This window comes from Electrophorus electricus, chromosome 4 (genome assembly GCF_013358815.1).
Source record: "Electrophorus electricus isolate fEleEle1 chromosome 4, fEleEle1.pri, whole genome shotgun sequence".
In the NCBI taxonomy this organism is placed as follows: domain Eukaryota; kingdom Metazoa; phylum Chordata; class Actinopteri; order Gymnotiformes; family Gymnotidae; genus Electrophorus; species Electrophorus electricus.
The window spans coordinates 1782619-1803632 of NC_049538.1; the positions used below are offsets into that span (position 1 = coordinate 1782619).

A 21014-nucleotide genomic window follows, 5' to 3' on the forward strand; every position below is an offset into this window, starting at 1 on the left:
ATAGGGATGTGCCTCAATATATGATGGCCTTATAACCATTCCCCCATGTTCAACATGTCTTCCAGTGCATAATATTTGCTTTCATCTTCCAGCTAGTATAAGGTAATTAATAATGTACGATGACCATTACTTTCATGGAGGATCTCCTTAATCCACCAGCTGTGGCTGTCCTCCTTACCTCAATAGTGCCATGCATGTCGCGTGAGATGTGCAACAGATGTCCTGAGACATTGACGTAAACTTCAGCAGTGATTGAAACTGGGAGTCCATTCCATGCTTCATTCCTTGCTGAAACCTGGAAGTACGGTAGTCGTCGAGTATTATTGCATACAGTTGCCAGTATGTATTGGCATGTGCCCTGGAAGTCAAATGTGCGGCCATCGAAAGAGATGTAGTGGGGGTCCCCTGAAGCAGAGCACGTGGCACGGGGTTGAGGATGGCAGCCGAATTCTCCCCCAACAATACTGCAGGTTTCCTGACCGCTGCAAGATGATGGGACACAGTGAACTAAACCTGTGGTCCCGTCACAGTCACACAAAGACTGGCACTGCTCGCCATACCAGAAACGCTCTCCACCCTGCCTGTAGCGCCCTTCATGGAGACAGCCACAGCCCGTGGGGGGCACACAGCGTTCTCCACTTAGCAAGAGCCCATCGTTACACTGACATCCTTCCTGGCAGTGCTGGGTACACAGGAAGGGGAATGATAGACTAGGGCACGCAGCAGGGCAGGAAGTGCCACACAACTCATAGTGGCTGTTGACTGGGCAGGGGAACTCTGTAATCAAAAAGAGATCTAGTTAGCTTTTGGCTGTTCGAAATACTTTATCAAGTGTGGACAACTACTACGCAGTGATGTACTATGACAACAAAGATTAGTTTGTTTTACACTGTTGTCCAGTACTCACCACACTTTGTGATATTTCTCCATTCTCCCACTCTAATACCATTTTGCTGGCAGAGTACAGAGTAGCCTCTCAGCACTTCGCACAAGGACTCTCTGGCTCCCCCGGTCTGTTCCAGTGAATGGGTGCAATCTGCTACCCATTGCCTAGGGTCCAGGCTGCTGTGACACTGAGCAAATGGTCCACGTGCTGAGGCCATGATGCTGCAGTTCTGTGTGAATTGGCTGGTATTCTGATAATATCCCGTTTGCCAGATGCCTGCGGACTCCACGCAGTAGGCTGAGAGGGACCCATCTCGCCAGCTATCCCCAAACACCCGTGAGTCATTAAGCAAGACTCCGACTGGGCTGTAAAACTCGTCTGCCTGGTTGCCATTCAAATTCCCACACAGACCACCAAGTGAGCCATTGTAAGTGCTGGGTGCAGTGATTCTGATTAGGTGTGGCCAGTCTGCTCGCACAATTACACCAAAGGTTGTCTCCATAATGATACCTTTCACACTGCTGTGGTAGATAAGGATTCGACCACTGGCAAGTGCGAAGGGAAGAGAAACCACTTGTCCACTCACCTAGGGGAAACAATGTTGGCAAGAAATGGTTGATTATGATCAAGATCCTAAAAAAAACCTGTAGCCCAGCAGCTAAGGATGGGCCCGCTCGTTGAGTCTTTGGGCCCCCTCGTTGAGTCCTCATGTGGTTTCTTCCTCAAGCTCTAGGAAGTTTTCCCTTGCCACGGTCACCCTTGGCTTGCATAGTGGGGGCTTGGACTCAGACATGTGTAAAGCTGCTTTGTGACAGCGGTTGCAAAAAGCACTATATAAATAAATTTGATGATGTATTATGTCCAGTGGTTATCCTATTGTTAATATTGTTCTACAAATGCCATTAGAAAACATTGAAATAATTTAGTATCCAGTGTAAAAAGTGAGCTTACCTGTGCTTTTCCTCCATCTGCCATCTCAATAGAGACCTGAGTTCCCTCTGCGTCAAACCTCAGCACCCTAATAAAGTCCTGTGGACCTCTGGGCACTTTCTGCACTGTCACTTCAAAGTTTGGTAGCTGGGATGGCCCCATTACCCTAGTCAGGGTGAGTCCACAAGCTCCTGGATAACTGAACATCACTCCATCAAAGGTGTGATATGTGCCTAGTCCTTCCACCAAGCAGGTGGAATAACTGGTGGGTCTGCAACCTCTTACTCCGTTATACAATCCGCACGTCTCCTGTCGACCACACTGGTGATTCTGGCAGCTCATTGCTCTATTGCTGCAAACGCACTGTCTTCCACAATCTGCACCCAGTACCACAGACTGGCCTTCAGCATAGTAGAGTCCTTCAAAAGTGCAGCCACAGTTAGCTTCAGGAACACATTCTCCAGCACTCAGGACATACCCTGCATCACAGATACAGCTCTCCTGGTTTGGCAAGGGGCAGCTTGAAGGTGCAGAAGGGTTACTGCAGGTCGCAGGGCAGCTTGTTCCCTGGGTTTCAAAGTGACTGTGGGCAGGACATGGGATTTCTGCAAGTAAATGGAAAAAGATTGGTTATGGATTTTGATAAGCTGGAACAACGATTTCCTATCCTGTACACTTATTCATGACATATGGAAAACCATTAAGACCCCTACCACAGAATCCTGGTCTCCTCCACTGGCCCAGCTGAATGCCCTGCTGCTGGCACTGAGCAGCATACACGTTGAGTGCCTGGCACAGGATTGGCTGGTATCCTCCTCCCACACAAAGATCATAAACACAGTTCTCTGTAAATATCTGGGGTGCCAGCCTTGATTGGCAAGTGGAAAAAGGGCCACTGGAATTTGCTAGGATTCCACAGAAGGCTCCACTCCTGTAAAGACTGGTCTGAGCTGTGGTACAAGATGAACAAGCCAAACCTGAACACCGAGTGTTCTGACAGACAGGATATATGTCTCCTGGTACTTTCCAGGAGTTTGCAAAGTCCAGATCTGAACTCAAGATCTGTCCAGATGGTGTGCGGAAGTCATCTTCTGGATGGTGATTGAAGTTGCCACACAGGCCACAAGTGGCATTCTGGTAGTCGTAAGGTACACTGATGGTCACATAGTGATTTGAATCATATGTAACAACCAATCCAAAATCAGTACTGATGGCCACAGAGAAACCAGACTGATAAACTTGAATGGAGCCATTGTGGAGGCTGAAAGGTGCTGCTGCAAAGCTTCCATTTACCTGCAGAGAAAACAGTAGAAATTAGAGTAATATACAAAATCAAAAGAGTACACTGATGTAATGTCATGATGCGGACCTTGGCCTGATATTGATGATCTTTCACTAGTTCCAGTTCTTCGTTATAGACAAATACTCTGACCAGGCGTGTCCATGCCACACTTGTACTACCACGATTCTCATTCTTGCCTTCAATGCGATAATATGGTAATCCCCTGCCACAAACCTATAGAGAAAATCAATCTCATATTCAGATCCTTTTAAAACAGACTCCTTCATATTAAATATGGTTTTCTCTCATCCAATCGCAAAAAAAATAAAAATCAGTGTTAAAAACTAAACCTCAGACAGGACGTAGGTGCAGGTCCCTTGAAAATGAAAGATTTGATTGTCAAAGGTGTAGTAGTGGGGGTCCCCAGAGATGGTACAGGTCTGGCGCTGAATGTTTTGGCAGCTGTACTGGAAAGCAGCAGGACGGCAGGCTTGAGAGAAGGTGCAGGGCTGTGAACTGCACTGGAGACCCCTGCTGCTACAGGTGCATCTCTGCTGGCAAGAGGCATCTGTCCAAAAAGAGCTTCTCTGTGGCACAGTACCACCTGATAGAACAAAACATTTCAGTTAGATCCGAAGTAATTCACTGTGAATCTATCAAGAAATTTTACATGCATAAATTGCACACTACCATTAAACAGACATGTTTGTGATCCCTGGTCTACACGGAAGGCCCATCTGCCTGTCACGTTCACGTTGCTGCTGTTTGTGAAGCTTGTGTAGTTGTATTGAAATGACCCAGGGATAGAGAAATTGTAACTCCCGTCATCGGTACCATAACCAGCCTAGCAAATGACACACAGCATATAATAATCATATATATGCCGCATGTATTATCACCCTTAAACATAAGGGCATTCTAAGCTTTTCATTCCCATATTGTGCTCACCTGTACCAACATACTTGTTGGAGCAATCTGACCATAGTTCATCAGTATAAAGGAGAGATGGCCATCTGAAATCAAAACTACTTGGAAAGATGGTTCCTGGAAAAAACAAAAGATTAAAAAGTGAGACATATTTTAAAATCTAACTAAACTTAGTCCATGTACAATTTTTCAGTCTAGCTTTCGGTTTATCATTTTGACTTAAAAAATTCTCTCGATACCACTAGTCAGGAATTCAGTTCACGATTTAATTAAGCACATGACATCCAAAGTTTTCAAAGTCATTTCTTACTGTTCCTGAGTTGGGATAGTAAGCTACTCTGGCCCACGTTGTAACAAAAACCCACGTTGCTCTGAATCTCAGCTGAGCAAAGTATTGGTAAATATCTTGGGTAGCTTGAGTAAGAACACTGCCAGAAGTGTACTGCCGATATGAGATGACTCCTCTTCCTCGAAAAATGCATGTCCAGAATGGAGCAATGATGTCAGGCACCCCATGACGAGGGAAAGGGTAAGAAACACAGCTGTCCCACACATTATCAAAGGTTAAGTATCCGTTCTCATTGATCTGCAGAAGAAAACCACATTATATTTCACATGAATTAGAAGCCCTTTGCTTTACCAATGACAGTCTACAAAAATCAGATTGACATACACATTACAGCTTGAGACAGCACCAACATTAAAAAGTATAAAATTTATTTAGATTGATTTACATATGTTTGGCTGTATGTTTTTCCAAAGAATAAAAACGGCTGCACCAAAGAGACAGCCGGTGAGCGTCCATCACTCATTATGTCTCCAACTCCAAATGGATAGAAAGGCCCTGAGACACAAAAGATAAAGGAAGATTTAATGTCACCATATAAAACTGAGTGCTCAGAATAATAACTTTTTAGACATTTGTTTATCTCCATTAACAATCTAGTTCAAAGAACAGTACAAACTTGTAGTTGTGAGTCAATTAGCAGAGAAGAACAGTACTTTTGGCGCTCACACACATTTGTTCAGAGTATACCTACAGTAAAACCCCCAATGTCCTTTCAGTTCATATTCTGAATTGAAATTTAAGACCAGACTCTCAATTTATGCAAGTATGGAAGACTTACGGCAAGACAGGTCAGCACGCCAGTCTGAGATCTGGAGCTGCATCATGACACAAGCAGCCTGATAGGCCTCCACAGCTGAACACAGCATGTCACTGGTTGATGGGTAGGCACAAAGGTCATACACACAGGAAGTGAAGTAAGGGGCAGGGTTGACATGGCCATGGCAGAGGTGGAAGGGTCCACTGGTGTTAGTGATGATGCTGCAGAGGTCAGAGTACCTCAGTCTAAAGGGACAAGTATTAGGATCTGCTGTCTGGTCAGTAGCACCACACCTGGAAAAAAACACAGAATGGTCAGGGACTTTACATGGGACAGTGAAACTGAAAACTGAATTTTACTTGGATGATGTTGTTTCAAAATAAAGTAGTCTCCAGGATTTGCTCTACATATCATGTTTATTGGAAACAGTTGCTGAATTAGTCACAGCAACTGTGAGTTCCTGCACACATTGTACAAGGACACATTGGTACACATTGTGCACCTGTATCTGTGTATTGTCATTTCAAAGAATGCATTTATTGTTCTGTTTTTTCCAGATAGAGTTAGAATGTATCTACCCTGGGCTGCTGGTGTTTGATTTCCAGCTGTTTCCGAAAGCAGTGTCATTGGGTGCCAGAGCTCCGCTGGGCAAAGTCTTGTCATCTGTTGGGTCTCCATTATTGTTTCCACACACTCCACAAACAGATCCACGGAATCTTGGGCCCAGTCTCACTGAAAGTGTAGAACGACCATCAAAGTACACCAGGAGCTTACTTGATGCATTCACAACCACAAAATTTAGCTCCTGATGAACTTCTGCCAGATAACTGATTTGAAAAGCAGATGAATTCACAATATTCCCATCAACCTACAAAGGGGGAAAAAAAAAGTTAATAAGAACAGAGAGATGGAAAAATATCAGAATTTCACAAGCAGGGGAGCACAATGCATGATATTAATTAATACCTTCACTCTCCCATTTTGTCCAATGGAAATCTGTGTGTGCTGAGCTCCTTGACTTAGCCACACATCCACTGCAGACACAAAGGACACGGCCATGTTCCCACGGTGTATGTTGGTGGCCACCACACGGAATCCCAGCTCATTATTATCCACATACCCACAGGTCTGAGAAATCTCATATGAACAAGTACCCTGGAGAAAAACACATTATTGAACTTTACAGAGTAGTAGATTTCAGTTCAGTTTCACTGAATGGCTCATTTTCCCCGAAATGGAAGGCCTTCATGGATTAACCTCCACTAGAGTAAGATTTTAGCCATGTTCTTTTTATTTGAGCTTTCTATCCATTTTATATGATTGTGTATTTTTGATTGCTTTAGTACATATATTACACATTTATGATTATATCATCTGCTTTTTTAAAAGATAGAATCATATTAATGAAAAGAGAGCCATGAAGCAGCTCATTCTTGCCTGAAAGGTGGCCAGAGCTCCATCAAAGGTGAGGTAATGGGGGTCCCCCCACACCATGCAGGAGGACATTTGGCTGTAGCAGCCACGCTGGCCATTCCTGACTGCACACTCCTCAGTGGGAGAGCAGGAGGTGGAGAGGCAGCGCAGGTCATTAGGAGCAAAGCACTCACAATGTTGAAAACATCCTGGAGTCCAGAACTGATTGCCAATCTGGAAAAAAACACCTTGGATTTACAAAGCTGCCTCAGAGCACACCAAACAATTTCTCTCCTTTGGACAAAAGAAACCAAAGTGGATAAGTTCAGCCATTTTGCACAACGCCATGTTTGGTATAAAACAAATGCAGAATATCATTACAAACACCTCACAGCAGTCATTACAATAGGAGATTGAGTAATGATGATTTGGGCATGTTTTGCCAGAAGAGGGTATAGTCATCAAGTCGCCAAGGTGACCAAGAAGTGGATTTTATGCCAAAGTTCTTTAGAGAAATCAAGAGAGCAGGTGTCCCAGAGCATTGACTGCAGTGTTATATATTGACTTTGGTGTTATATATCAGTTTTAGGATCGTTCACATTTTAGAACAAATTGTCATTTAGTATAAATTTATTAATGTACTTGCAGATTATTAATTGCAAAATATAGGAACCCACATGAAAGTAGAGTCCATTGTACAAGCAGCCACACTGTTCCACTGGTACACAGAGACCTCCACTCCTCACGAAGCCTTCATTACAGAAACAGCCCTCTGAACATGTCCTCTCACATACAGCATCAACGCTGCTGGCACAGGTGTGCCCACAGTCTGTACCACACAGCTCGTAGTGGCTGTTCACGGGACACTCCACGCCTGAGAAATTTAAGACAGAATTAAGAAACACATTGTGCTGTATCACCCTACTGTGCAACAGTAGATATACCTCAATAACAGGTGTATAACGTCCCACATACTGTGAGAATTCTTAAGAATTTTATATGGCTGTATGACAGACAATACATCAGAGGATCCCTCATTTTAAACCACATAAACTTGCAAGACAGTGCTCTGCAGGCAGGCTCTTTCCTGGTTTGCACCAAGTGACTTACGGCAGGTCGTGTTCTGTCTCCAGGGGTAGATAGTTGCTTTGGCAGACTGGCAGGCACTGACATAGGTTTGGATGGAACGGCACAGAACATCGTTACTGTACCCAGAGAGGCAAACATCAAATGCACAGTTGTTGAAGTAGGCCTCAGGACCCACATAGGCATGGCAGAAGCCGAAGGGACCCTGCCTGTCTCTGAGGATCTCACATTGAGTCCGTGCCCTAGTTTGGTCTGGACATGATGGACAGGAGTCTCCACACCCATCACTGCACAGTGTGTCATTCTGCACTTTCCAGCTGGCTCCAAACTGGGAAGCTGAAGTGCCCAGTGCACCTGAACGCGTGAGGAAATCGTCACGTGTCTGGCCATTGTAGTTACCGCAAAGACCACATGTGACTCCACTGTAATTTGCTGGCACAGTGATGCGCACCACCCATGAGCCATCATAACTCACACTAAGGCCAAAGTCAGTTGAAATGAAAGTGTTCTGTTCACTGGAGTAAATGGACACTCGGCCAGAATCAAGCAGGACAGGAAGGTGCCTGGTCTCGTTATCAATCTGATGAAGAGAAAGCCCAACCATATAGATTATTACAACATAGGGATGTGCCTCAATATATGATGGCCTTATAACCATTCCCCCATGTTCAACATGTCTTCCAGTGCATAATATTTGCTTTCATCTTCCAGCTAGTATAAGGTAATTAATAATGTACGATGACCATTACTTTCATGGAGGATCTCCTTAATCCACCAGCTGTGGCTGTCCTCCTTACCTCAATAGTGCCATGCATGTCGCGTGAGATGTGCAACAGATGTCCTGAGACATTGACGTAAACTTCAGCAGTGATTGAAACTGGGAGTCCATTCCATGCTTCATTCCTTGCTGAAACCTGGAAGTACGGTAGTCGTCGAGTATTATTGCATACAGTTGCCAGTATGTATTGGCATGTGCCCTGGAAGTCAAATGTGCGGCCATCGAAAGAGATGTAGTGGGGGTCCCCTGAAGCAGAGCACGTGGCACGGGGTTGAGGATGGCAGCCGAATTCTCCCCCAACAATACTGCAGGTTTCCTGACCGCTGCAAGATGATGGGACACAGTGAACTAAACCTGTGGTCCCGTCACAGTCACACAAAGACTGGCACTGCTCGCCATACCAGAAACGCTCTCCACCCTGCCTGTAGCGCCCTTCATGGAGACAGCCACAGCCCGTGGGGGGCACACAGCGTTCTCCACTTAGCAAGAACCCATCGTTACACTGACATCCTTCCTGGCAGTGCTGGGTACACAGGAAGGGGAATGATAGACTAGGGCACGCAGCAGGGCAGGAAGTGCCACACAACTCATAGTGGCTGTTGACTGGGCAGGGGAACTCTGTAATCAAAAAGAGATCTAGTTAGCTTTTGGCTGTTCGAAATACTTTATCAAGTGTGGACAACTACTACGCAGTGATGTACTATGACAACAAAGATTAGTTTGTTTTACACTGTTGTCCAGTACTCACCACACTTTGTGATATTTCTCCATTCTCCCACTCTAATACCATTTTGCTGGCAGAGTACAGAGTAGCCTCTCAGCACTTCGCACAAGGACTCTCTGGCTCCCCCGGTCTGTTCCAGTGAATGGGTGCAATCTGCTACCCATTGCCTAGGGTCCAGGCTGCTGTGACACTGAGCAAATGGTCCACGTGCTGAGGCCATGATGCTGCAGTTCTGTGTGAATTGGCTGGTATTCTGATAATATCCCGTTTGCCAGATGCCTGCGGACTCCACGCAGTAGGCTGAGAGGGACCCATCTCGCCAGCTATCCCCAAACACCCGTGAGTCATTAAGCAAGACTCCGACTGGGCTGTAAAACTCGTCTGCCTGGTTGCCATTCAAATTCCCACACAGACCACCAAGTGAGCCATTGTAAGTGCTGGGTGCAGTGATTCTGATTAGGTGTGGCCAGTCTGCTCGCACAATTACACCAAAGGTTGTCTCCATAATGATACCTTTCACACTGCTGTGGTAGATAAGGATTCGACCACTGGCAAGTGCGAAGGGAAGAGAAACCACTTGTCCACTCACCTAGGGGAAACAATGTTGGCAAGAAATGGTTGATTATGATCAAGATCCTAAAAAAACCTGTAGCCCAGCAGCTAAGGATGGGCCCGCTCGTTGAGTCTTTGGGCCCCCTCGTTGAGTCCTCATGTGGTTTCTTCCTCAAGCTCTAGGAAGTTTTCCCTTGCCACGGTCACCCTTGGCTTGCATAGTGGGGGCTTGGACTCAGACATGTGTAAAGCTGCTTTGTGACAGCGGTTGCAAAAAGCACTATATAAATAAATTTGATGATGTATTATGTCCAGTGGTTATCCTATTGTTAATATTGTTCTACAAATGCCATTAGAAAACATTGAAATAATTTAGTATCCAGTGTAAAAAGTGAGCTTACCTGTGCTTTTCCTCCATCTGCCATCTCAATAGAGACCTGAGTTCCCTCTGCGTCAAACCTCAGCACCCTAATAAAGTCCTGTGGACCTCTGGGCACTTTCTGCACTGTCACTTCAAAGTTTGGTAGCTGGGATGGCCCCATTACCCTAGTCAGGGTGAGTCCACAAGCTCCTGGATAACTGAACATCACTCCATCAAAGGTGTGATATGTGCCTAGTCCTTCCACCAAGCAGGTGGAATAACTGGTGGGTCTGCAACCTCTTACTCCGTTATACAATCCGCACGTCTCCTGTCGACCACACTGGTGATTCTGGCAGCTCATTGCTCTATTGCTGCAAACGCACTGTCTTCCACAATCTGCACCCAGTACCACAGACTGGCCTTCAGCATAGTAGAGTCCTTCAAAAGTGCAGCCACAGTTAGCTTCAGGAACACATTCTCCAGCACTCAGGACATACCCTGCATCACAGATACAGCTCTCCTGGTTTGGCAAGGGGCAGCTTGAAGGTGCAGAAGGGTTACTGCAGGTCGCAGGGCAGCTTGTTCCCTGGGTTTCAAAGTGACTGTGGGCAGGACATGGGATTTCTGCAAGTAAATGGAAAAAGATTGGTTATGGATTTTGATAAGCTGGAACAACGATTTCCTATCCTGTACACTTATTCATGACATATGGAAAACCATTAAGACCCCTACCACAGAATCCTGGTCTCCTCCACTGGCCCAGCTGAATGCCCTGCTGCTGGCACTGAGCAGCATACACGTTGAGTGCCTGGCACAGGATTGGCTGGTATCCTCCTCCCACACAAAGATCATAAACACAGTTCTCTGTAAATATCTGGGGTGCCAGCCTTGATTGGCAAGTGGAAAAAGGGCCACTGGAATTTGCTAGGATTCCACAGAAGGCTCCACTCCTGTAAAGACTGGTCTGAGCTGTGGTACAAGATGAACAAGCCAAACCTGAACACCGAGTGTTCTGACAGACAGGATATATGTCTCCTGGTACTTTCCAGGAGTTTGCAAAGTCCAGATCTGAACTCAAGATCTGTCCAGATGGTGTGCGGAAGTCATCTTCTGGATGGTGATTGAAGTTGCCACACAGGCCACAAGTGGCATTCTGGTAGTCGTAAGGTACACTGATGGTCACATAGTGATTTGAATCATATGTAACAACCAATCCAAAATCAGTACTGATGGCCACAGAGAAACCAGACTGATAAACTTGAATGGAGCCATTGTGGAGGCTGAAAGGTGCTGCTGCAAAGCTTCCATTTACCTGCAGAGAAAACAGTAGAAATTAGAGTAATATACAAAATCAAAAGAGTACACTGATGTAATGTCATGATGCGGACCTTGGCCTGATATTGATGATCTTTCACTAGTTCCAGTTCTTCGTTATAGACAAATACTCTGACCAGGCGTGTCCATGCCACACTTGTACTACCACGATTCTCATTCTTGCCTTCAATGCGATAATATGGTAATCCCCTGCCACAAACCTATAGAGAAAATCAATCTCATATTCAGATCCTTTTAAAACAGACTCCTTCATATTAAATATGGTTTTCTCTCATCCAATCGCAAAAAAAATAAAAATCAGTGTTAAAAACTAAACCTCAGACAGGACGTAGGTGCAGGTCCCTTGAAAATGAAAGATTTGATTGTCAAAGGTGTAGTAGTGGGGGTCCCCAGAGATGGTACAGGTCTGGCGCTGAATGTTTTGGCAGCTGTACTGGAAAGCAGCAGGACGGCAGGCTTGAGAGAAGGTGCAGGGCTGTGAACTGCACTGGAGACCCCTGCTGCTACAGGTGCATCTCTGCTGGCAAGAGGCATCTGTCCAAAAAGAGCTTCTCTGTGGCACAGTACCACCTGATAGAACAAAACATTTCAGTTAGATCCGAAGTAATTCACTGTGAATCTATCAAGAAATTTTACATGCATAAATTGCACACTACCATTAAACAGACATGTTTGTGATCCCTGGTCTACACGGAAGGCCCATCTGCCTGTCACGTTCACGTTGCTGCTGTTTGTGAAGCTTGTGTAGTTGTATTGAAATGACCCAGGGATAGAGAAATTGTAACTCCCGTCATCGGTACCATAACCAGCCTAGCAAATGACACACAGCATATAATAATCATATATATGCCGCATGTATTATCACCCTTAAACATAAGGGCATTCTAAGCTTTTCATTCCCATATTGTGCTCACCTGTACCAACATACTTGTTGGAGCAATCTGACCATAGTTCATCAGTATAAAGGAGAGATGGCCATCTGAAATCAAAACTACTTGGAAAGATGGTTCCTGGAAAAAACAAAAGATTAAAAAGTGAGACATATTTTAAAATCTAACTAAACTTAGTCCATGTACAATTTTTCAGTCTAGCTTTCGGTTTATCATTTTGACTTAAAAAATTCTCTCGATACCACTAGTCAGGAATTCAGTTCACGATTTAATTAAGCACATGACATCCAAAGTTTTCAAAGTCATTTCTTACTGTTCCTGAGTTGGGATAGTAAGCTACTCTGGCCCACGTTGTAACAAAAACCCACGTTGCTCTGAATCTCAGCTGAGCAAAGTATTGGTAAATATCTTGGGTAGCTTGAGTAAGAACACTGCCAGAAGTGTACTGCCGATATGAGATGACTCCTCTTCCTCGAAAAATGCATGTCCAGAATGGAGCAATGATGTCAGGCACCCCATGACGAGGGAAAGGGTAAGAAACACAGCTGTCCCACACATTATCAAAGGTTAAGTATCCGTTCTCATTGATCTGCAGAAGAAAACCACATTATATTTCACATGAATTAGAAGCCCTTTGCTTTACCAATGACAGTCTACAAAAATCAGATTGACATACACATTACAGCTTGAGACAGCACCAACATTAAAAAGTATAAAATTTATTTAGATTGATTTACATATGTTTGGCTGTATGTTTTTCCAAAGAATAAAAACGGCTGCACCAAAGAGACAGCCGGTGAGCGTCCATCACTCATTATGTCTCCAACTCCAAATGGATAGAAAGGCCCTGAGACACAAAAGATAAAGGAAGATTTAATGTCACCATATAAAACTGAGTGCTCAGAATAATAACTTTTTAGACATTTGTTTATCTCCATTAACAATCTAGTTCAAAGAACAGTACAAACTTGTAGTTGTGAGTCAATTAGCAGAGAAGAACAGTACTTTTGGCGCTCACACACATTTGTTCAGAGTATACCTACAGTAAAACCCCCAATGTCCTTTCAGTTCATGTTCTGAATTGAAATTTAAGACCAGACTCTCAATTTATGCAAGTATGGAAGACTTACGGCAAGACAGGTCAACACGCCAGTCTGAGATCTGGAGCTGCATCATGACACAAGCAGCCTGATAGGCCTCCACAGCTGAACACAGCATGTCACTGGTTGATGGGTAGGCACAAAGGTCATAAACACAGGAAGTGAAGTAAGGGGCAGGGTTGACATGGCCATGGCAGAGGTGGAAGGGTCCACTGGTGTTAGTGATGATGCTGCAGAGGTCAGAGTACCTCAGTCTAAAGGGACAAGTATTAGGATCTGCTGTCTGGTCAGTAGCACCACACCTGGAAAAAAACACAGAATGGTCAGGGACTTTACATGGGACAGTGAAACTGAAAACTGAATTTTACTTGGATGATGTTGTTTCAAAATAAAGTAGTCTCCAGGATTTGCTCTACATATCATGTTTATTGGAAACAGTTGCTGAATTAGTCATAGCAACTGTGAGTTCCTGCACACATTGTACAAGGACACATTGGTACACATTGTGCACCTGTATCTGTGTATTGTCATTTCAAAGAATGCATTTATTGTTCTGTTTTTTCCAGATAGAGTTAGAATGTATCTACCCTGGGCTGCTGGTGTTTGATTTCCAGCTGTTTCCGAAAGCAGTGTCATTGGGTGCCAGAGCTCCGCTGGGCAAAGTCTTGTCATCTGTTGGGTCTCCATTATTGTTTCCACACACTCCACAAACAGATCCACGGAATCTTGGGCCCAGTCTCACTGAAAGTGTAGAACGACCATCAAAGTACACCAGGAGCTTACTTGATGCATTCACAACCACAAAATTTAGCTCCTGATGAACTTCTGCCAGATAACTGATTTGAAAAGCAGATGAATTCACAATATTCCCATCAACCTACAAAGGGGAAAAAAAAAAAGTTAATAAGAACAGAGAGATGGAAAAATATCAGAATTTCACAAGCAGGGGAGCACAATGCATGATATCAATTAATACCTTCACTCTCCCATTTTGTCCAATGGAAATCTGTGTGTGCTGAGCTCCTTGACTTAGCCACACATCCACTGCAGACACAAAGGACACGGCCATGTTCCCACGGTGTATGTTGGTGGCCACCACACGGAATCCCAGCTCATTATTATCCACATACCCACAGGTCTGAGAAATCTCATATGAACAAGTACCCTGGAGAAAAACACATTATTGAACTTTACAGAGTAGTAGATTTCAGTTCAGTTTCACTGAATGGCTCATTTTCCCCGAAATGGAAGGCCTTCATGGATTAACCTCCACTAGAGTAAGATTTTAGCCATGTTCTTTTTATTTGAGCTTTCTATCCATTTTATATGATTGTGTATTTTTGATTGCTTTAGTACATATATTACACATTTATGATTATATCATCTGCTTTTTTAAAAGATAGAATCATATTAATGAAAAGAGAGCCATGAAGCAGCTCATTCTTGCCTGAAAGGTGGCCAGAGCTCCATCAAAGGTGAGGTAATGGGGGTCCCCCCACACCATGCAGGAGGACATTTGGCTGTAGCAGCCACGCTGGCCATTCCTGACTGCACACTCCTCAGTGGGAGAGCAGGAGGTGGAGAGGCAGCGCAGGTCATTAGGAGCAAAGCACTCACAATGTTGAAAACATCCTGGAGTCCAGAACTGATTGCCAATCTGGAAAAAAACACCTTGGATTTACAAAGCTGCCTCAGAGCACACCAAACAATTTCTCTCCTTTGGACAAAAGAAACCAAAGTGGATAAGTTCAGCCATTTTGCACAACGCCATGTTTGGTATAAAACAAATGCAGAATATCATTACAAACACCTCATAGCAGTCATTACAATAGGAGATTGAGTAATGATGATTTGGGCATGTTTTGCCAGAAGAGGGTATAGTCATCAAGTCGCCAAGGTGACCAAGAAGTGGATTTTATGCCAAAGTTCTTTAGAGAAATCAAGAGAGCAGGTGTCCCAGAGCATTGACTGCAGTGTTATATATTGACTTTGGTGTTATATATCAGTTTTAGGATCGTTCACATTTTAGAACAAATTGTCATTTAGTATAAATTTATTAATGTACTTGCAGATTATTAATTGCAAAATATAGGAACCCACATGAAAGTAGAGTCCATTGTACAAGCAGCCACACTGTTCCACTGGTACACAGAGACCTCCACTCCTCACGAAGCCTTCATTACAGAAACAGCCCTCTGAACATGTCCTCTCACATACAGCATCAACGCTGCTGGCACAGGTGTGCCCACAGTCTGTACCACACAGCTCGTAGTGGCTGTTCACGGGACACTCCACACCTGAGAAATTTAAGACAGAATTAAGAAACACATTGTGCTGTATCACCCTACTGTGCAACAGTAGATATACCTCAATAACAGGTGTATAACGTCCCACATACTGTGAGAATTCTTAAGAATTTTATATGGCTGTATGACAGACAATACATCAGAGGATCCCTCATTTTAAACCACATAAACTTGCAAGACAGTGCTCTGCAGGCAGGCTCTTTCCTGGTTTGCACCAAGTGACTTACGGCAGGTCGTGTTCTGTCTCCAGGGGTAGATAGTTGCTTTGGCAGACTGGCAGGCACTGACATAGGTTTGGATGGAACGGCACAGAACATCGTTACTGTACCCAGAGAGGCAAACATCAAATGCACAGTTGTTGAAGTAGGCCTCAGGACCCACATAGGCATGGCAGAAGCCGAAGGGACCCTGCCTGTCTCTGAGGATCTCACATTGAGTCCGTGCCCTAGTTTGGTCTGGACATGATGGACAGGAGTCTCCACACCCATCACTGCACAGTGTGTCATTCTGCACTTTCCAGCTGGCTCCAAACTGGGAAGCTGAAGTGCCCAGTGCACCTGAACGCGTGAGGAAATCGTCACGTGTCTGGCCATTGTAGTTACCGCAAAGACCACATGTGACTCCACTGTAATTTGCTGGCACAGTGATGCGCACCACCCATGAGCCATCATAACTCACACTAAGGCCAAAGTCAGTTGAAATGAAAGTGTTCTGTTCACTGGAGTAAATGGACACTCGGCCAGAATCAAGCAGGACAGGAAGGTGCCTGGTCTCGTTATCAATCTGATGAAGAGAAAGCCCAACCATATAGATTATTACAACATAGGGATGTGCCTCAATATATGATGGCCTTATAACCATTCCCCCATGTTCAACATGTCTTCCAGTGCATAATATTTGCTTTCATCTTCCAGCTAGTATAAGGTAATTAATAATGTACGATGACCATTACTTTCATGGAGGATCTCCTTAATCCACCAGCTGTGGCTGTCCTCCTTACCTCAATAGTGCCATGCATGTCGCGTGAGATGTGCAACAGATGTCCTGAGACATTGACGTAAACTTCAGCAGTGATTGAAACTGGGAGTCCATTCCATGCTTCATTCCTTGCTGAAACCTGGAAGTACGGTAGTCGTCGAGTATTATTGCATACAGTTGCCAGTATGTATTGGCATGTGCCCTGGAAGTCAAATGTGCGGCCATCGAAAGAGATGTAGTGGGGGTCCCCTGAAGCAGAGCACGTGGCACGGGGTTGAGGATGGCAGCCGAATTCTCCCCCAACAATACTGCAGGTTTCCTGACCGCTGCAAGATGATGGGACACAGTGAACTAAACCTGTGGTCCCGTCACAGTCACACAAAGACTGGCACTGCTCGCCATACCAGAAACGCTCTCCACCCTGCCTGTAGCGCCCTTCATGGAGACAGCCACAGCCCGTGGGGGGCACACAGCGTTCTCCACTTAGCAAGAGCCCATCGTTACACTGACATCCTTCCTGGCAGTGCTGGGTACACAGGAAGGGGAATGATAGACTAGGGCACGCAGCAGGGCAGGAAGTGCCACACAACTCATAGTGGCTGTTGACTGGGCAGGGGAACTCTGTAATCAAAAAGAGATCTAGTTAGCTTTTGGCTGTTCGAAATACTTTATCAAGTGTGGACAACTACTACGCAGTGATGTACTATGACAACAAAGATTAGTTTGTTTTACACTGTTGTCCAGTACTCACCACACTTTGTGATATTTCTCCATTCTCCCACTCTAATACCATTTTGCTGGCAGAGTACAGAGTAGCCTCTCAGCACTTCGCACAAGGACTCTCTGGCTCCCCCGGTCTGTTCCAGTGAATGGGTGCAATCTGCTACCCATTGCCTAGGGTCCAGGCTGCTGTGACACTGAGCAAATGGTCCACGTGCTGAGGCCATGATGCTGCAGTTCTGTGTGAATTGGCTGGTATTCTGATAATATCCCGTTTGCCAGATGCCTGCGGACTCCACGCAGTAGGCTGAGAGGGACCCATCTCGCCAGCTATCCCCAAACACCCGTGAGTCATTAAGCAAGACTCCGACTGGGCTGTAAAACTCGTCTGCCTGGTTGCCATTCAAATTCCCACACAGACCACCAAGTGAGCCATTGTAAGTGCTGGGTGCAGTGATTCTGATTAGGTGTGGCCAGTCTGCTCGCACAATTACACCAAAGGTTGTCTCCATAATGATACCTTTCACACTGCTGTGGTAGATAAGGATTCGACCACTGGCAAGTGCGAAGGGAAGAGAAACCACTTGTCCACTCACCTAGGGGAAACAATGTTGGCAAGAAATGGTTGATTATGATCAAGATCCTAAAAAAACCTGTAGCCCAGCAGCTAAGGATGGGCCCGCTCGTTGAGTCTTTGGGCCCCCTCGTTGAGTCCTCATGTGGTTTCTTCCTCAAGCTCTAGGAAGTTTTCCCTTGCCACGGTCACCCTTGGCTTGCATAGTGGGGGCTTGGACTCAGACATGTGTAAAGCTGCTTTGTGACAGCGGTTGCAAAAAGCACTATATAAATAAATTTGATGATGTATTATGTCCAGTGGTTATCCTATTGTTAATATTGTTCTACAAATGCCATTAGAAAACATTGAAATAATTTAGTATCCAGTGTAAAAAGTGAGCTTACCTGTGCTTTTCCTCCATCTGCCATCTCAATAGAGACCTGAGTTCCCTCTGCGTCAAACCTCAGCACCCTAATAAAGTCCTGTGGACCTCTGGGCACTTTCTGCACTGTCACTTCAAAGTTTGGTAGCTGGGATGGCCCCATTACCCTAGTCAGGGTGAGTCCACAAGCTCCTGGATAACTGAACATCACTCCATCAAAGGTGTGATATGTGCCTAGTCCTTCCACCAAGCAGGTGGAATAACTGGTGGGTCTGCAACCTCTTACTCCGTTATACAATCCGCACGTCTCCTGTCGACCACACTGGTGATTCTGGCAGCTCATTGCTCTATTGCTGCAAACGCACTGTCTTCCACAATCTGCACCCAGTACCACAGACTGGCCTTCAGCATAGTAGAGTCCTTCAAAAGTGCAGCCACAGTTAGCTTCAGGAACACATTCTCCAGCACTCAGGACATACCCTGCATCACAGATACAGCTCTCCTGGTTTGGCAAGGGGCAGCTTGAAGGTGCAGAAGGGTTACTGCAGGTCGCAGGGCAGCTTGTTCCCTGGGTTTCAAAGTGACTGTGGGCAGGACATGGGATTTCTGCAAGTAAATGGAAAAAGATTGGTTATGGATTTTGATAAGCTGGAACAACGATTTCCTATCCTGTACACTTATTCATGACATATGGAAAACCATTAAGACCCCTACCACAGAATCCTGGTCTCCTCCACTGGCCCAGCTGAATGCCCTGCTGCTGGCACTGAGCAGCATACACGTTGAGTGCCTGGCACAGGATTGGCTGGTATCCTCCTCCCACACAAAGATCATAAACACAGTTCTCTGTAAATATCTGGGGTGCCAGCCTTGATTGGCAAGTGGAAAAAGGGCCACTGGAATTTGCTAGGATTCCACAGAAGGCTCCACTCCTGTAAAGACTGGTCTGAGCTGTGGTACAAGATGAACAAGCCAAACCTGAACACCGAGTGTTCTGACAGACAGGATATATGTCTCCTGGTACTTTCCAGGAGTTTGCAAAGTCCAGATCTGAACTCAAGATCTGTCCAGATGGTGTGCGGAAGTCATCTTCTGGATGGTGATTGAAGTTGCCACACAGGCCACAAGTGGCATTCTGGTAGTCGTAAGGTACACTGATGGTCACATAGTGATTTGAATCATATGTAACAACCAATCCAAAATCAGTACTGATGGCCACAGAGAAACCAGACTGATAAACTTGAATGGAGCCATTGTGGAGGCTGAAAGGTGCTGCTGCAAAGCTTCCATTTACCTGCAGAGAAAACAGTAGAAATTAGAGTAATATACAAAATCAAAAGAGTACACTGATGTAATGTCATGATGCGGACCTTGGCCTGATATTGATGATCTTTCACTAGTTCCAGTTCTTCGTTATAGACAAATACTCTGACCAGGCGTGTCCATGCCACACTTGTACTACCACGATTCTCATTCTTGCCTTCAATGCGATAATATGGTAATCCCCTGCCACAAACCTATAGAGAAAATCAATCTCATATTCAGATCCTTTTAAAACAGACTCCTTCATATTAAATATGGTTTTCTCTCATCCAATCGCAAAAAAAATAAAAATCAGTGTTAAAAACTAAACCTCAGACAGGACGTAGGTGCAGGTCCCTTGAAAATGAAAGATTTGATTGTCAAAGGTGTAGTAGTGGGGGTCCCCAGAGATGGTACAGGTCTGGCGCTGAATGTTTTGGCAGCTGTACTGGAAAGCAGCAGGACGGCAGGCTTGAGAGAAGGTGCAGGGCTGTGAACTGCACTGGAGACCCCTGCTGCTACAGGTGCATCTCTGCTGGCAAGAGGCATCTGTCCAAAAAGAGCTTCCCTGTGGCACAGTACCACCTGGTAGAACAAAACATTTCAGTTTGATCCGAAGTGAATCACTGTGAATCTAACCTGAAATTTTACATGCATAAATTGCTTTAAATGACTTTATTTAACTTATTGTCATTTTACCATTAAACAGACATGTTTGTGATCCCTGGTCTACACGGAAGGCCCATCTGCCTGTCACATTCACGTTGCTGCTGTATGTCAAGTTTGTGTAGTTGTGTTGAAATGACCCAGGAATGGAGAAGTAGTAGCTGGAGTTACCAGTGTCATAACCTGCCTAGTGATGCCAAAACATACATACATTCAAACAAACAACACTCTATTATTTATATTACTTCTATAACTACTAATAATAATACATATACCTTCCAGTGGCATTCAAGCACATGTTGAGATGTAAGCTCTGAAATGCAACGAATGTCATCATTTAAAAACTATATGTATTGTCATGGATGTACACCCTAGATTATCCAACATAAGTTAACACTATTGTTATGTAAAGACTTGCAACAGTACAATAGGAAATTGAAACTATTTTTTTATTTTGCCATTAAAGTTTCATGTTAAGTGGACAATGGTTTCAGGCTAATATTAAACAGTAATAATTTTCTGTATTATTGACTCAACTACAGAAGGTGTGATGATGCACCATGCAACATTCCAGTTGATTAGAGTAATGGTTGGTGAGAAACCAGCTATTGAAAAATAAATGCCAAAACTGGAGGCATCACATGATCTACAAGCAGATTATACTGGAACTGAACAATGCATTCTTGCATATCAGCTATTTAGGTAAATTAACCAAAATGCTTTTTTTTTTCATG

General features: G+C 44.6%; 1 protein-coding gene across 1 annotated transcript in view; it reads right to left on the reverse strand.

Moving 5' to 3' along the window:
- The window catches only part of LOC113588926 (IgGFc-binding protein-like), a 77597-nt gene that overhangs the window by 52546 nt on the left and 4037 nt on the right, over positions 1 to 21014 (reverse strand). The window contains exons 5-43 of the mRNA XM_035525068.1: positions 20314 to 20467; positions 19946 to 20199; positions 19683 to 19829; positions 19027 to 19606; positions 18335 to 18918; positions 17406 to 17970; positions 16677 to 17275; positions 15904 to 16459; positions 15471 to 15667; positions 14818 to 15027; positions 14347 to 14535; positions 13958 to 14247; positions 13401 to 13672; positions 13008 to 13117; positions 12584 to 12859; positions 12295 to 12390; positions 12037 to 12190; positions 11697 to 11950; positions 11434 to 11580; positions 10778 to 11357; positions 10086 to 10669; positions 9157 to 9721; positions 8428 to 9026; positions 7655 to 8210; positions 7222 to 7418; positions 6569 to 6778; positions 6098 to 6286; positions 5710 to 5999; positions 5153 to 5424; positions 4760 to 4869; positions 4336 to 4611; positions 4047 to 4142; positions 3789 to 3942; positions 3449 to 3702; positions 3186 to 3332; positions 2530 to 3109; positions 1838 to 2421; positions 908 to 1472; positions 179 to 777 (exon numbers count right to left, since the gene is read on the reverse strand). Of these exons, the coding sequence (XP_035380961.1) occupies positions 179 to 777; positions 908 to 1472; positions 1838 to 2421; positions 2530 to 3109; positions 3186 to 3332; positions 3449 to 3702; positions 3789 to 3942; positions 4047 to 4142; positions 4336 to 4611; positions 4760 to 4869; positions 5153 to 5424; positions 5710 to 5999; positions 6098 to 6286; positions 6569 to 6778; positions 7222 to 7418; positions 7655 to 8210; positions 8428 to 9026; positions 9157 to 9721; positions 10086 to 10669; positions 10778 to 11357; positions 11434 to 11580; positions 11697 to 11950; positions 12037 to 12190; positions 12295 to 12390; positions 12584 to 12859; positions 13008 to 13117; positions 13401 to 13672; positions 13958 to 14247; positions 14347 to 14535; positions 14818 to 15027; positions 15471 to 15667; positions 15904 to 16459; positions 16677 to 17275; positions 17406 to 17970; positions 18335 to 18918; positions 19027 to 19606; positions 19683 to 19829; positions 19946 to 20199; positions 20314 to 20467 (13041 nt within the window). The remainder of the gene's footprint in view (positions 1 to 178; positions 778 to 907; positions 1473 to 1837; positions 2422 to 2529; positions 3110 to 3185; positions 3333 to 3448; positions 3703 to 3788; positions 3943 to 4046; positions 4143 to 4335; positions 4612 to 4759; positions 4870 to 5152; positions 5425 to 5709; positions 6000 to 6097; positions 6287 to 6568; positions 6779 to 7221; positions 7419 to 7654; positions 8211 to 8427; positions 9027 to 9156; positions 9722 to 10085; positions 10670 to 10777; positions 11358 to 11433; positions 11581 to 11696; positions 11951 to 12036; positions 12191 to 12294; positions 12391 to 12583; positions 12860 to 13007; positions 13118 to 13400; positions 13673 to 13957; positions 14248 to 14346; positions 14536 to 14817; positions 15028 to 15470; positions 15668 to 15903; positions 16460 to 16676; positions 17276 to 17405; positions 17971 to 18334; positions 18919 to 19026; positions 19607 to 19682; positions 19830 to 19945; positions 20200 to 20313; positions 20468 to 21014) is intronic.